Below are 14322 nucleotides of genomic sequence, written 5' to 3' on the forward strand. Positions count from 1 at the left end.
GGAGCGAGCTCTGCGGCAGTATTTGCAAAGTGTGTTATGAGAAACACAAGTCTTATGAGATGTTAAAAGATTTTTTTCGTAAAAACAAATGGGCTCCTTTCTCAAGTATCTTGAGGAATGCTGGATTAAATAGAGTTGGGCGGGTGACTTTACTGGAGGAACTCTCAGGAACTTTCCTGTGTTGGTGTCCCTTGAGATGGCCAAAGTGTAAGAAAGAGCACAGAGTTCCCAAACTCCTTGAGCAGGGAACCCCTTTTTGAAGGAGCATCTCAGAGGGCAGGTGGTCCATGAGGCACACGGTGGGAACCCTGCCCCGGGCCTGGGCCCCAGGGTGGGAGCTCAGCAAGAAAGTGATTGATAATGGCCAGGGGTGGTGGGGAGATATCTGGAGGGGGCAGAGGGACCAAATCCAAGGCTATTTTCAGATAAGTCACACTTCTGCTTGGGCAGAGTGGAGAACCTGGGGGAGGCAGACTTGGATGTGGTCGAGAACGTGGGTTCTAGAGTCAGACAGACATGGATGTGAATCGTGGCTCTACCTCCTACTGACTGCGTGTGATCTAAGGCCAGCCACGTCACGCTCTGGGGCCTCAATTTTCTTGTCTTGAAAAGGGCAGTAACAAAATACTCTCACTTGCCAACTCCCCAGAACTGTGGTATCATCAAAGGAGATTCAGTGTTCATCCAACAGCAAGGGGAATTTATCTGCCCCGAGTACAAACCAGAAAGGGGACATTTACATTTTACTCCGTGCTTCAACCATCTTGGTCTTTCATTCAAGTGAAATTATTCAAATGCCAGCACCCTGCCAGGCACTGTGCCCTTCACAGAGGATGTAATTGGGAACAAGACAGAAGCCAGATCATCACGCTCCCTGCCTTTATTATGCCTCCTAATATATTTTTTAAAAGATTTGGTTTAGGGGCGCCTGGATGGCTCAGTTGGTTAAGTGACTGCCTTCGGCTCAGGTCATGATCCTGGAGTCCTGGGATCGAGCCCCGCATCGGGCTCCCTGCTCAGCAGGGAGTCTGCTTCTCCATCTGACTGCCTCCCCCCATGTGCTCTCTCTCTCTCTCAAATAAATAATAAAATAAAGTATTAAAAAAAAAAGATTTTGTTTACTTATCTGAGAGAAAGAGTGAGCGCGAGGAGAGGGGCTGAGGGAGAGGGAAAGCAGTCTCCGGGTGTAGCAAGGAGCCCGATATGGGACTTGATCCCAGGACCCTGGGATCATGACCTGAGCCAAAGGCAGACGCTTCACCAACTGAGCCGCCCAGGCACCCCGTAGGCCTCATACTATGAAATGATCTTCCAAATTATTGCAATTGTAAAAATGTTGAGAGAGAAGTTTGGGGGAGGCAGGTTGTGGGAAAGTACAGCAGGGGACATGACCGAGCCTGGGAGGGCAGGGAAGGCTCCTGTGGTAGCATGATCTAGCTAAATGCTAGAAGATAGCAGGATGAAGGGGGCTGGGTATTGGGTGGGTAAAGCACTCGAGGAGAAGGAAAAGGATGCGTAGAGACCAGGTTGGGGGAGGGATGTGGCTCGAGAAATGGGCAGGACTATATCTTGCCAGGCCTGGAGGGTCCTCTCCCTCTCCATAGGAACTTTTACTGCTTGCTTAGGCCCGTGTCCTCCTCTTCTTCACATCACCTCCAAGTTTCCTCTCTTCCATCTCCACCCCCTTTCAGTACCAATTTTCCTGTTCCACATTCTCACCCAAGGACATATCCTTACCCTGCCAGCATCTGTTTGCCCACACAGGCATTGGAACCTTTGTACAAAGTAGGTGTTTATTTCATAATTGAATGAAATTAATTAATTTCATAATTTCATAATGAAATTAATTAATTTCATAATTTCATAATGAAATTAATTAATTTCATAATTGAATGAAGGTGCACAGCAAGCCCATACGGTGCCTTTGCTCAAAGGAGCAAAAGGTTTCCCCCCCCCCAGGGCAGATATAGTCCCAAAGCCGGGCCCACTTGTCTGCATACTTTTGTTCAGTGAACAACCTACCCAACCATTCACTGCAGCTCGGAAGGAAGGAAGGAAGGAAGGAAGGAAGGAAGGAAGGAAGGAAGGAAGGAAGGAATGTGAAACAAGTGAGAAGCTCTGAGGCAGAGAAAAGATTTGGAGTGGAAGTGGAAGCCAGGAAAAGCTGAGTCCTGTCAATTTTGGAGTGGCAAACAAGATGACCCACAAACTCTGGCCACTGATTCCAGAAGGCACCCAACTCCTGTTTTGTAGAAGCCAGATTGTTTGGCTGCTCTTACCTATCCAAACTCTTGTTGTCTCTCCTTATCTAAGGCAACTTGTGCAAGACTTGAATTGTTTCTCTCCAAGAGGATGACGAGCACCCTAAGCTATGAGTACGTACAGCATGATTACAGGCGCCTCCAAGACTCAGCAAAGCCCAAAAGCCCTGCCTCTGCTTCTCCTCGAAGCCATATGAGGAGATAGCCAGGCCCTAGACAAAGCAACTTGAGAACATTTACTAAAGATATCAAGGACTGCAAAAGAAAACAGAGCTGGCCAAATCCTCAGGGTGGGTGGAGTTACTCTGGAAGACTTTCTAGACAGGCCGTATTTTTCTGCCCTCTGTGTCAGCCCAGCTCCTTCCACTCAGCTTTACCATCTCTCTCCCCAACCTCTTTTAGTAAGCAAGACTTATAGCTCGGGTTTAGTCTTGACCAGACATCTACAAAGGGCTGCTTGTTTCCCTTTTCCCTTTGCTCATGAGCAAATCGGCCAAGAAGCCAAAGCTCTGGGACTTAAAGGGCCCGAGGTGGGGAAAAGACACTGAGGCAGCTCACAAAATGTGATTTGTCACAGATGCTGACCCTCCACAGACAGGCAAGGCCTTGGAAAAATCCTGCCACCGAGGCTGGCCACCTGCCAACTCTGAAGTCAGTGGAGTTTTGTAGCCTTCTTCATCAGAGAGGGAGTTTCCCCAGCGCCAGGCTGCACTCACCCACCAGACTGGAGGTCCATGGGGTGAAGGCTGCATCTTGCCTTCAGATTAGGAGCAACACATTAGGTGCAGAAGCTGCTCCTCCAACAGACTAGAGCCCCCTGAGGGCACAAGTGTCCCCCTCTTCAGATTGGGAACTCACCCAGAGACAGCAGTAGGAGAAATGGTGCCCTTTATTGAGTGCTTCCTATGTGCCTGAAACTGTTCTTTAAAAAAAAAAAAAAACATATTAATTCATTTTAGTCCTCAACAACACTGTGAGAGAGGTCTTAGTATTATTCTCCTTTTCCTATTTTCTAGATGATGAGACTGAGGGATCAAAAGGTTGACTAATTTGTTCAAGGTTGCACAGCGAGGTGGTAGAGGCAGGATTCTCCATCAGACTGAGAACAACGTGAGGATAGGGACTATATCCTGCCCCTTGCCTCCCACCAGATTAGGGGTTCACTCAGGGCCAAGAGCAGACATCCCTCTTCTGTCTACCCATATCTCCCTGTTTGGAGCAGTTAACAGCCCTTACTCAGTGTTATGCCTGGCATCTGGGTTGGGGACAGGGAGTTACCCCTTAGAGCTCTGAGCTGGTCTCCCGGAAATATGCCCCACAGGGTGAAGAACCCAATCTTTTGGGAATGGAGCATCTATCTGGGATGGGGGTCAGGATGCCAGCAGTCTCTCAATTCCCCCCTGTGCCTGGGAGGCCACAGAGTGCCCAGGAGCCTGCAGGCCCCTATCACAGGGAACATGCCTTCCGGAGCCCGGCCTGGTGCCGCCCAGTTAGCTGGGCATTTCCTTCTGTCCACAGCTCACCTCACTCCTGGCCTCAAACCCAGCCCTGAGTCTCTGGAACCTAGCAACTCTCACAAGAAACAATGAAAACTTCAGGTTTTTTTCTCCTCCCTCTATCATTACTCAAAAGGTTTTCCTCTAAGCTACATGCACACACGCACACACGCCAGTTTTCTCTCCACCCATCAGCCTGGGTTGCCCTGGAAATTTTCAGGCAGAATGGAGACCTGAGCGCAGGCGGAGAGGCCCAGTGGCATGGCCAAGTGTGCGGTCTGTGGGTCTGTGTCAGAGGTGAATCATCAGGGACTGGGATTTCCCACCCAAGCATCTGTGACTGGGGCTTTCGTGGGGTCTGTGTCTGGGCCTGCGTGTGCGAGCTGTGTGTCTCTGGCACCCGGGCTGTGATTTATGTCCATCCAAGTTGGTTTGTGCGTGGTTTACAGGGAAAATGGTGCTTGTGAGGGCCAGTTCAGTTCACTCTCGAGTGCCCACTGTAAGGCGCTGTGGTTAGTGCGGGAGAAAATGTAAAAAAGACAGGCCAGCATGTGGGGGAGCGAATTATGTCCCCCTGTGTGTGAACGGGAAGCGCCTGTGCGGAATTTGTGTGTGAAAACACGTCCTGACGCTTCGGGTCTGGGGATTCATACTTGTGAGTCTGTGTAAAAATGCGAATAGGAACATGAGCCGCTGAGTGTGTGAAAGTCAGTGCCGGCTGTGTCACCTGCAGGGTGACACTTTGGAAGACTGATCAAGTGTGTGCCTGGGTGGGTGAAGTCTGTTGGTGTGCGCCGGTGGGGGGTGAGGGCGCAAGTGTGAAAGGTCGTGGGGAGACCAGCGTGGCGCGTGTGTGTGTGTGAGCGTCCCAGGTGCGCGTGTGCAGGCCTTGTGTGTGAGAGCGTGGGGAGCTCTCGCGGCCCAAGTGAGAAAGGGGGTGTGGGCAAGTGTGGGTTTGTGCGGGCGTCGCTTGGACGGGGAGGGGCTTGTGCGGGGGTCGCGTGTGCCGGGAGGGGCGGCGGGGGCCCGCGCGCAGGGCCCCGGCCCCGTCCCATCCCACACTCCAGGCCGGGTTTGGCGAGGAGCCGGGCTGGGCCGCGGCCCGCGCCGAGGGGGTTGGGGGGACCCAGACAAAGGCCCAGTTGGCTGCGCTGCCGGCTCGGGCTCGGGCTCGGGCTGGCGGCGCCTGCGGTCCGGGGGCGGGGCCTCATGCCGCGGGGCGGGGCGGTCCGGGGGCGGGGCCCGGGGGCCCGGGGGCGGGGCGGACGGCCGCGGGGGCGGGGCGGGCGGCGGGAGGGGTGGGGGCGGCGGGAGCGGGCCGCGCCGTCCCGAGGACTCCGCAGGCTGGCGAGCGGGCGACTGCGGGCGGGCGCCGAGCGAGAGAGCGAGCGGAGCCGGCCGGGCCATGGGACAGCGGGCGGCGGGCGCGCTGCTGCTGGCGCTGCTGCTGCACGGGCGGCTGCTCGCGGTGAGTGCGCGGGGCGGGGGGGGGCGGGGGCGGGGGACGCCCCGGGCCCCGCTCGCCGCGCCAGCCAACTTGGCTGGGACTCTGGCCCGGGATGGGGGCGCCCGCCAGGGACCCCGGGTCGGCACAGGCGGGCGCCACCCTCCGCCGTGGGGCTGTCCGGAGGGGCGCCCGGGGAACCCTGCGTGGGGCCGGAGGCGGGGCCGGCCCGCGTGAGAGCCCGTGGGTCGCCCGGCCACGTTGCTGAGTCTCCAGTCGCGCTAGGCATGGCCCGGCCTGCCATTCCTGGGGACCAGGCGGAGAAACTTCGAGCAGGGCGGGAACTCGGCCGGGCAAGGGCACCCCTTTCTGTGCCAACTTGGAAAGGGGGCATTCACTGGTGATGGGGAGCCTATCAATCCTCACTGGAACTTTACCAGGCCGTCCGGCCCCTTGGGGAGCTAGTAACCAGGCAGGCACAAGTAAAAATCCATTCCGGACACAACTGAGGTTTGTGTGGAACACCCACGGGCTCCGAAGTCCTACAGCCTAGGACTTGAATCCATCCCTGCTCCTCACTGAGTAGCTATGTGACCTCGGGCAAGCCCAAAGGGAACTAAAAATGCATGGTCTCAAAGTGTAGAGCTGGAAGCTGGTTGGCAGGACTGCATGGAAGGCGCGTGAAAGTGCCGGTCCGGGACCTAGGTCTGTTTCCTAGCTATCCTCTTCCGGGGTCCTCAAGTGCAGGGGGAGCCTGCCACCACAACCCACTTCCCTGCTCTGAGCTTGGATGGGCCCATGCAGAGGAAAAGAATGCTTGACCAGGGAGAGGCTCTGAGGACCTGAGTGAACTTGAGAAGGGCGGGGCAGGGTCAGTGGGCAGGCAGCTGGTGGCAGATGTGGGTGGGGGCACATCTGAGGAGCTGGGTCTGCCCTGGTGAACCACAGAGCCACCCCCACCGTCTTTGAGGTGGTCCTAGGCGGTCCCTGTCCCTACCCCCGCCCCCCACCCCCTTCTCAGAGCCAAGAGAGGGACTTTTCTCTAAGCCAGTGTTTACCCAGTGACTGAATCCCTGTCCTGGCCTGGCCCGCTGTCTCACCTCTGCCCTCTTGAGTCACTCCTGAACCCCCACCCCGGACCTGACCCCTCAGCTCTCTTGCCCAGCCCACCTAGAACCTCTCCTCCCCCACTCCCCATCTGCATAGGTTCCTTAATCCCCTCTCTCAGCCTCTCACCCCAGCAAGTCCAGCAGGGCCCATCCAGTTGCTTCTCAGTCTTGATCCAAACTTGATCTTTACTTTTCCAAAAAGTAGGCACCAACCTAGCACATGGGATGTGTTCCTTTTCTGAGACTCCCCCAGCTCTGCCCCCTGCTGAGGGGCTCCTGGATGCTGGGTCCTACTGTGGCCAGAGTGAGGAGGAGGGTGGAGTTATTTGCTGTGTACAGGAGGAATGTCCACAGAAATTCCAGATTGCAGCCAATCATCTCACTCACTTGTTCATTCAAAATATCTTCACTGAGCAGCATTCCGTGACAGTCAGTGGGAGTTCTGGGGCTCATTCATTCGGCAGATGTTGCTAAGCACCTACTGTGTGCCGGCGCATCTGGCACTGTGCTAGGGGCTGGGGCTTATGGGTGAGCAAGAACAGGCCCTGTCTTTGCTTTCCCAGAACTTAGATGTGTAAACAGGCAGTTCCAATCCTGTGGAATTATAGAGTCTCCTCAGCAACCACACCGAGGTCTTCACTGTCCCAGCCCAGGCTGATGGTGGAGAGCTGGAAAGAGCTTGCACCCAAGAAGTCTGAATCCCAGCTCTGTCATTTTCTAGCCTGTGATCTGGGGCCATTTCTTCTTCCTGGGCCTCAGTTTCCACATCTGTAAAATGGGATAAGAAGTTTATCGTACGTTTTCAGTGACATCAGGTTCCTAGCCCAGTGCCCCAGCAAGCCTTGGGCTCCTCCTCACCCACTGCCCTTTATCTTTTCTGCCCTTTAGTTCACATCCACAAGCCAAGAGAGGACAGAAGAGGAAGGTAGGGTGGTCCTTAGGAAGCTCAAGACCTCACTGGGGGCAGGAGACAGAGAAGCAGTGGTCTATGATTATGTGTGGGAGTAATTTCAGTTCAGAGGAGGTGGAGAGGCTTGCTGGGGTGGGGGCCAGGCCTGGGTGACTCAGTGCCTGCCTTGGCCTGCTGATCCCTTTTCTTCCTGCTGGGACCTGAGCCCTTCCTTTCTTGGGGCCAGCCCTGCCAGGAGACAGGAATATTGAGGGGGCTGCCATGATTACGGTGTTTTTCAGGGCTGAGGAGGGAAGTCGCTGAGATACCTGTTTCCTGCCTTGGCTGGGTTTCCTCACTAGGGAGGCTGTGGGCTGATGGGAAATGGAGAAGCTGGAGGAGCCTCCCCTTTCCTCAGGGGCAGCACTCCCTCAGCCCTCGCCTGGACATAACTTGCTGCCCTGCCCACCCCCATGGCCCCCAGTCCCCAGCCCCTCTTACTCCAGACCCGCTTGGGGGGGGCTGTGCTTGTGAGTGTGCCTTGGGGACTTCTGGAGGGAGGCCATAGAGGGAGGTGGAGGCTGGAAGGGACAGAGATGGACCCCCTCCCCATACACTAGGCCCAGCTTCCTATGTCTGGGAGTAGTGGCCCCCACCTGGCTTGGCCCGGGCCTGTTCTCCGGCTGAGCACAGGCATGTTGGGATCTGTGGATCTGAGGTGCAGCTGGGGAGAGGAGTGGAAGGAAGGTGGCAGAAGGTGACTGGGTTCAGGGCTTGGGGTGGTAGGGAGGGAGGTCTTGGAGTACCAGGCCAGATAATGACAAAATAATATGGACAGTTCACATTTATTGAGTGCTGTTTGCCAGGCACAAAGTTTCTCAACAAATTCTCACATGTCATTCCCCTGCTCAGATCCTCCCTGCATTCCCCCTGTTGCTCACGATCAGACTCAAGCCCCTGACCTAATATGGCCCACAAGGCCCTTTGGGATCTGGCCTCCCCCGCTCCCTCTCAAATCTCTCCTCTTGCCAACTTTCCCCTTGCTTACTCCAGCTACACTGGTCTTTGTTTCTTGAATATGCCAAACACACTCCCACCCCAGGGCCTTTGCATCTGCTGTTCCTTTTACCTAGAACGTTTGTCCCTCAAATATCTATGTGACCCTCTGCCTCCCTTCTTTTAAGTCCCTGACTACTCTGCCCAACATTCTCTGTCCCTAGACTGCTTTATTTTTTTCCTTGTTACTATCTGATAAGTATTCGTTTATTTATCTCTCTCCTACCCGCCCCCCCCAATTTAAGCTCCACAAGAGCAGGACCTTGTGTGTTTTTGTTCGCTGCTGCTGTATCTTTAGCATCTGGCAGGTAGTAAGTGCTCAGTCAATATATCTGTTGAATGCATTAAGCCACAGCTCCTGATATGGTCCCCATTCTCTAAGCAGAGGGCATCCTGGGCATGCCTGTCCTGGCGGGAGCCTCGAAAGACCTAACTCCAGGGTGGCCATTTGTAGGATCACCTGTATATTTGTAGGTTTGTTAATTTCCTCATCAAATATTCCCTGAGATCCCATAGACGGTCGAATTAATCCCAGGGCTTTCCGCGGGGAGTAAGGGGGAAGAAAGGCCAGCCGCTGTGCTTGGAACCCTCGCTAGGTGCCCCTGGTTTTCCCCTGGGGGCTCAAGGTTTAGGGTGAGTCTGCAAGGCTGCTTGGCCTTGTGGGGAGACTCTCTGGAGGGGGAGTAGGAGGGGCCGCCCAAGATGTGGAGAGAGAGAGAGCCGTGATTCAGAGGCTACTTGGAGGCCAGACCTGTAGGTTCTGGACCCTTCACCACTTGAGACATGTGGGAAGGGCTCTCAGTTCTGGCCCGTGGCCCCCCTCCCCAGGCCATCCCAGCTGTGAGGGGTCAGGCTAGGGAACGAATGGGTGAACTTGACTCCATCCCCCAGCAGCCTCCCAAAGATATGACGAGCACAGTGCCCCCTCCTCCCAGGGCCCACCCTGGCCTTGCCCCCATCACCCTTCTTCCAGGAAGAGGGAGGTTGGGCTGAGGATCCTAGCCCTGCTGGAATGTTGCCCCAACCCAGGCCTTGGCATCTTTGGCCCTGCTGCCCGCTCCTGCTCCCAGGGCCCAGCCGAGGCCTGCCGGCTGCCCCAGCGCCCAGAGCTGGCTGACTGAAACCTAGAAGAATGTGTGGAACTCACTTCGCGGGGAGCCGCCAGCCTCACTGTTGGCCTTGGGTTGGGTCCGTGTCAATAGCGGCCTTGAGAGGGAGGGGCTTGTGGCTGTTGGGGGTGGCTGGGCTAGGGGCACCATCACCAAAGCCCCAAAGCCCTGGGAACAAGGCGGCTCTTTGAGGCCTGGGAATGTGGGGCCTTCAAGTGTCAGCCGCCCCCAGAGCCCCCCTCCCCTGTTTTCCCTACACCCGCCTGCGCAGGGTTGCAGGATCCCTATGGCATCCCTGAGGTGTCCTTAGGACAGCTCCTGGCTACCTACCAGAGTCCTTTCCCAGAGGCACGGAGGAGGGCACCCTGTTTCTCTGTTGCTCTGGATTTTTAGAGGGGGGCATCTGGTGCACAAAGGCCTGCAGTGTGTGGTGAATGAATGAATGGACCGATGATGGATGTGATTAAATATTCCACAGATTAGAGTCCCCCACAGGTGCGTGTTAGACGTAAAATTCATTCAACAAGTATTTACTGAGTATCTTCTAAGTGCCTGACCTTGTTCTAGGTGCTGAGGTCACGGCAGGGAACAACAAGTCAGACTCCGTCCCCTCACAGTACTTGCATTAGAGCTAGCGGGGGAAGACGGTATGTCAGAGAGCAGTAAGTGCTCACGAGGAAAGGTAAAGCGGGGAAGAGGGTGGAGACAGTGATGAGGTGGGATGAGGCAGTCAGGAAAAGCCTCTGAGAAGATGGTACTTGAACAGAAGCATCTGAAGAAGTGAGGGTGTGAGCCCTACAGATGCCTGGGGGGACAGGGCACTCCAAGCAGAGGGAACCAGCTCGTGCAAAGGCCCGGTGTCCGGCATATCCGTGGAAAACAAGGAGGCCCATGTGTTTGGAGCAGGGTGAGTGAGGGGGGAGCATGGTCCAAGTGCTGCGCCTTGGCCATGGGAAGGCCTTTGGATTTGCTTCCGAGTGAGATAAGAGGTCACTGTAGTTGCTGTGCGGAGAAGAGGATGTGGAAGGTCAAGGGCAAAAGCAAGCAAGCCGAGAGATCCTGGCCAGAGACAAGGGGAACTCATACCAGGGCGAGGGAAGTGGGAAGAAGTGGTAGATTCCTGAAGATATTTTGAAGTTAGGACTGACAGAATTTGTGGATGGGTCGATTGGGTATGGGGTGGGACAGAAAGAGAGGAGTCAGGGAAGTCTCCACACTTTGTGGCATGAGCATCGGGAAGGATGGAGCAGATGCTAATTAAGATGGAAAAACTGCGAGGTGTTGGAGGGGAAGGCCTAGGGATAGGGGCAGCATTGGACCAAGCTGGGGCCTCTACACCGGCCTATAGAGTGGGTGCAGGGGGGTCTTGCCAAATGTGCATCTAAGGAACTGCGGGCACTGGCCCCTGAGAACCCCACAGCCTGATCTCATGCTTAGGTGTTTATGTGTTTTTTAGAACGTACTGTCATCCCCCCAGTGTGGCAGGGAAGCTCCACGAGGACACAGACTCAGATTTTGTTCATTGCAGTTTGCCTGGTGCTAGGCAACAGTAGGTGAACATTTATCAAGTGAATATATTAATGGCCTTGGGAGAAGCCAGCAGGCCAAGAAGGCCCAGGCTCCTTGCTGAGGATTGAGAAGAGGCTGCTTTGGCCCCTGGGCACAGGGGAGCTGTCCTTCCCAGCCACTGCTCTCTGCGGAGACCTGGAGAATGTGGCATAAGCCGGGGTGCCCACACTGCTGTCTTCCACTTGTCTGTTTCCTCACTGGACTCAGAGCCCTTTCTCAGGCACCGTGATCAAGGGAAAGTGTGAGCTCAAAGGGCCTGCCTTCATGTCTTAGCGCGGCCCCAACTGGCTGTGTGACCTTGGGCAAATTGCTCTGTGTGTCTGAGCCTCAGTTATAAATAGTTATAAATAGGGATCATGATGCCCATTTCCCATTTCCCCGGTGGACCCTGCAGGTGCACCTCGCTCAGTGTGTGAAATGTAATAGGTGTTTGACAAGTGGTGGCTGTTCTGTGAGAATTGTTCCTGTTGAGGGCAAGGCCAGAGTGATATGACTAAGGGTTCCGAGGGCCCAGCACCGCACACCTTCTCCTGATCAAAACTGCTGCCAACCACTGCCCTGGGCCCCGCGCTGGGCTTGTGGAATGAATGACCGTGCAGAAGAAAGCCGTCACTTCTCTCTCGCGCGTGCGGTCCAAGTGCGCTGGATGTAACTGCATCTGATCTGTCACTGCCCCCCTTCCCCCACTGCGGCCACAGCTGCAGGACAGAGTCCACCCTTCCACTCTGATTGCTCCTTCCTGGTGGGGGAGCGGGGGGGGCACACCCCAGGGTGTGGCCTGGGAAAGGCTGGAGCCTGGGGACTTGTTGTCCCCTTCCCAGATGTGTGCAGTTGGTGGGCTCTGAGCAACAAGAGTGTGGCCAAGTACCTCCCACAGCGGCAGAAAGGATGTTCGCGCATCTTAACGGGTGTGGCGAGGGGGCTTCCTGCGACCCCATCCCAGCCCCGTCATCCTTCAGGCCTGCACTGGAGGAGACAAGACCTTGCCCAGGGAGGTCCTGAGGGAGCCTATAGCAGGTCACTTGCCAGAGGTGGTGGGTCTGCACAGCTCTTTACTCTGACCCCTGTGGGCTCACAGAGAAGCAGCAGGGTGAAGGGAGAGAGACTCACGAGTGCATGGTGACCCGTCTCTCCACCCTGTGCCTTGGGCTTGGGCTGCTGGGTAAGGACCTGCCCCTTCCCCACGAGGGTGTGTCGTGTCCAGGTGTTTGCTTTTTTCGAATCTGGCCTCTTTCCCCATCTTTCCCCCAGTCCCAGTCTGTGGGGAGGGGAGGCAGCCTGGGGCTTGGCAGGGGGAGGACTTCAGAGGTGGCCTTGGGTGACCTCACAGATGGTCTCCTGGCGTGGGGCTGGGAATTCCCAGCTGCCTCTGGCCCCTTCCCAACCCACTGCTGGGTCCCTGACCCCACCTCTCCCTTCCCTGCCTTCCCCTACTCACCCCCAAGGAGTCGGCTCTGGCCCCCACCTCCTGCTGCTGGCCTCCCCCCTTCCCCCAGCTGACTCATCCCCTCTCCTTGTTTGGCGGTTCTAGTTTTCAAATAGTTGGGAACTGGGATCATGCCTCTTCTTGGATGCCTCACTGGGCTGGATGGATTGAAATTCTGGCTTCATAAATCCTGGCCACAGTGGCCTGTCAGCTTTACAGACTCTTCCCCCTCTCCTGCTGTTTGCCTTCTTGTGACCCTTGGGCCAGAAGAACTGAGACCTCGGAGTTTCCTGAGGACAGACTAGTGTCTTCTCTGCCCTGGGACCTCCAGGGTCTCCTCCCCAGTGACCTCAGTCACCTAGATCATCAGCCAGTGCTCAGCGAGCACGCACACCTTCTCTCTCTCTTTTTTTTTTTTTAAGATTTTATTTGTTTATTTGACAGAGAGAGACACAGTGAGAGAGGGAACATAAGCAGGGGGAGTGGGAGAGGGAGAAGCAGGCCTCCCGCGGAGCAGGGAGCCCGATGCGGGGCTCAGTCCTAGGACCCTGGGATCATGACCTGAGCCGAAGGCAGACGCTTAACGACTGAGCCACCCAGGTGCCCTATGCCTTCTCTTGATTAAAAACCACCACCCTATCTGGAGCCAAACCCCACACGGGGCTCTCTCCCAGCAAGCATTATTGCATATAATCCTCCCAGAAATCTCAAGGTTGGCATTATTACCTCCATTTTGCAGAGGGGGAAACTGAGGCACAGCAGGGGCATGGCTGGCCCAATTCATCCCTCTCGTATGTGGCGCAGCTGGGAGTGGGGCCCACGTTGTCTGCCTCCAAAGCTGTCATCCCTCCCCCTGTGGATCCAGCCTATTGGGTGTGGAGAGAGGGCAGTCAGGGACGGCTGGCATAGTCAGGACGGGCTATACGGAGGAGGCAGACTGGACTGGCCTTGGCAGAGGGTACAGCAAGCTGCGTATCTGCCATGTGGGCTTATCTCGTTCCTACTTCGCAGGCTTGGATGCCTTTTGCCCCTTGGCCTCCATCCCAACTTAGTGATAACATTCCCCCGGGGGGATGGATTTGGCTTTCCCTGGGATTGAGACCCTTGGGAACCTGGATCCTTCTCAGTCAGGTCCCAAGCTCCCCGTGGGACCTGCAGGTTTTGCCATTTGGAGTTAGTGAGTTTTTGCCGAACGGGGCCTGCTTGGAGCCGGCCGTGTGCCCACCTCCATCACGGGGACCTGGGTGAAATACAAGGCACAGAACCCCGTGGCCCAGCCGGAAGATGTAATCTACATTTAAGTCCCAAACTGTGTCGTTTGAGCATCCCTCTGCAGTGGGAGAGTCAGGAATTTTCCCATTCATTCATTCATTGCCTGAGGACCTACTGTGTGCTAGCCATTGAGCTAGGTGTTTTATCTGCATTGTCAACTCTCCCGTGTAGTTGGGAGTATACCTCCATCTCCCATGAGAAGCAGCTCAGCGGACAGCCATGACTTGCCCAAGATCACAGAGCCAGGTGCAGAGGAAGGTAGGAGCTGAATCCACATCTGTCAGTCCTCCTGGGAGAAATGAGAGGCAGGGTCTCTCCTCTCAGGACCCTCTGGGTCCTAGACCCATGAACCATAAGCACCCAGTGCAACTCAAGGTGCAGACAGGAGCAGATTGTCAGGGACGGAAAAGATCGATTTGGCATGAGGTACCTGGAAGACTTTGTGGAGGCAGCGGACCCTAAAGAGCATAGAGGATTTGGCTGGTGGAGGAGGAAGGCATCCGGGGCAGGGGGCCAGAAGTCATCTGTCCCCATTGTCCCTAGATTCACATTGTTGTCAAGTGTGTGGGCAGGAAGGCCCAGGCTTGCTGCTGGAGTCATTAACACGGGGAAAAGAATGGGAGGAAGCCACCAAGATAGCTGAGGTGACAGGGCGCCTGGGTGGCTCAGTTGGTTAAGCGACTGCCTTCGG

The 14322-nt window shown here is 55.7% G+C and overlaps 1 protein-coding gene across 9 annotated transcripts in view; it reads left to right on the plus strand.

Annotated features, from left to right (window-relative positions):
* Window positions 1-4003: 4003 nt before the first annotated feature.
* Window positions 4004-14322, plus strand: part of HSPG2 (heparan sulfate proteoglycan 2) — a 101231-nt gene continuing 90912 nt past the window's right edge. For 7 of the 9 annotated variants that reach the window (XM_054513087.2, XM_064589794.1, XM_064589790.1 and 4 more), the window contains exon 1: window positions 5069-5225. In XM_054513087.2, coding sequence (XP_054369062.1) covers window positions 5163-5225 — 63 coding nt within the window. In that variant the 5' untranslated portion in view covers window positions 5069-5162. Of the gene's footprint in view, window positions 4055-5067; window positions 5226-14322 lie in introns of those variants that run through there. The other 2 variants (XM_064589792.1, XM_064589795.1) reach the window with 2 other exon arrangements.

This window comes from Mirounga angustirostris, unplaced genomic scaffold, assembly GCF_029215605.1.
Source record: "Mirounga angustirostris isolate CCGP_5_RB_7025 unplaced genomic scaffold, mMirAng1.0.hap1 SCAF_4, whole genome shotgun sequence".
Taxonomy (NCBI): Eukaryota; Metazoa; Chordata; class Mammalia; order Carnivora; family Phocidae; genus Mirounga; species Mirounga angustirostris.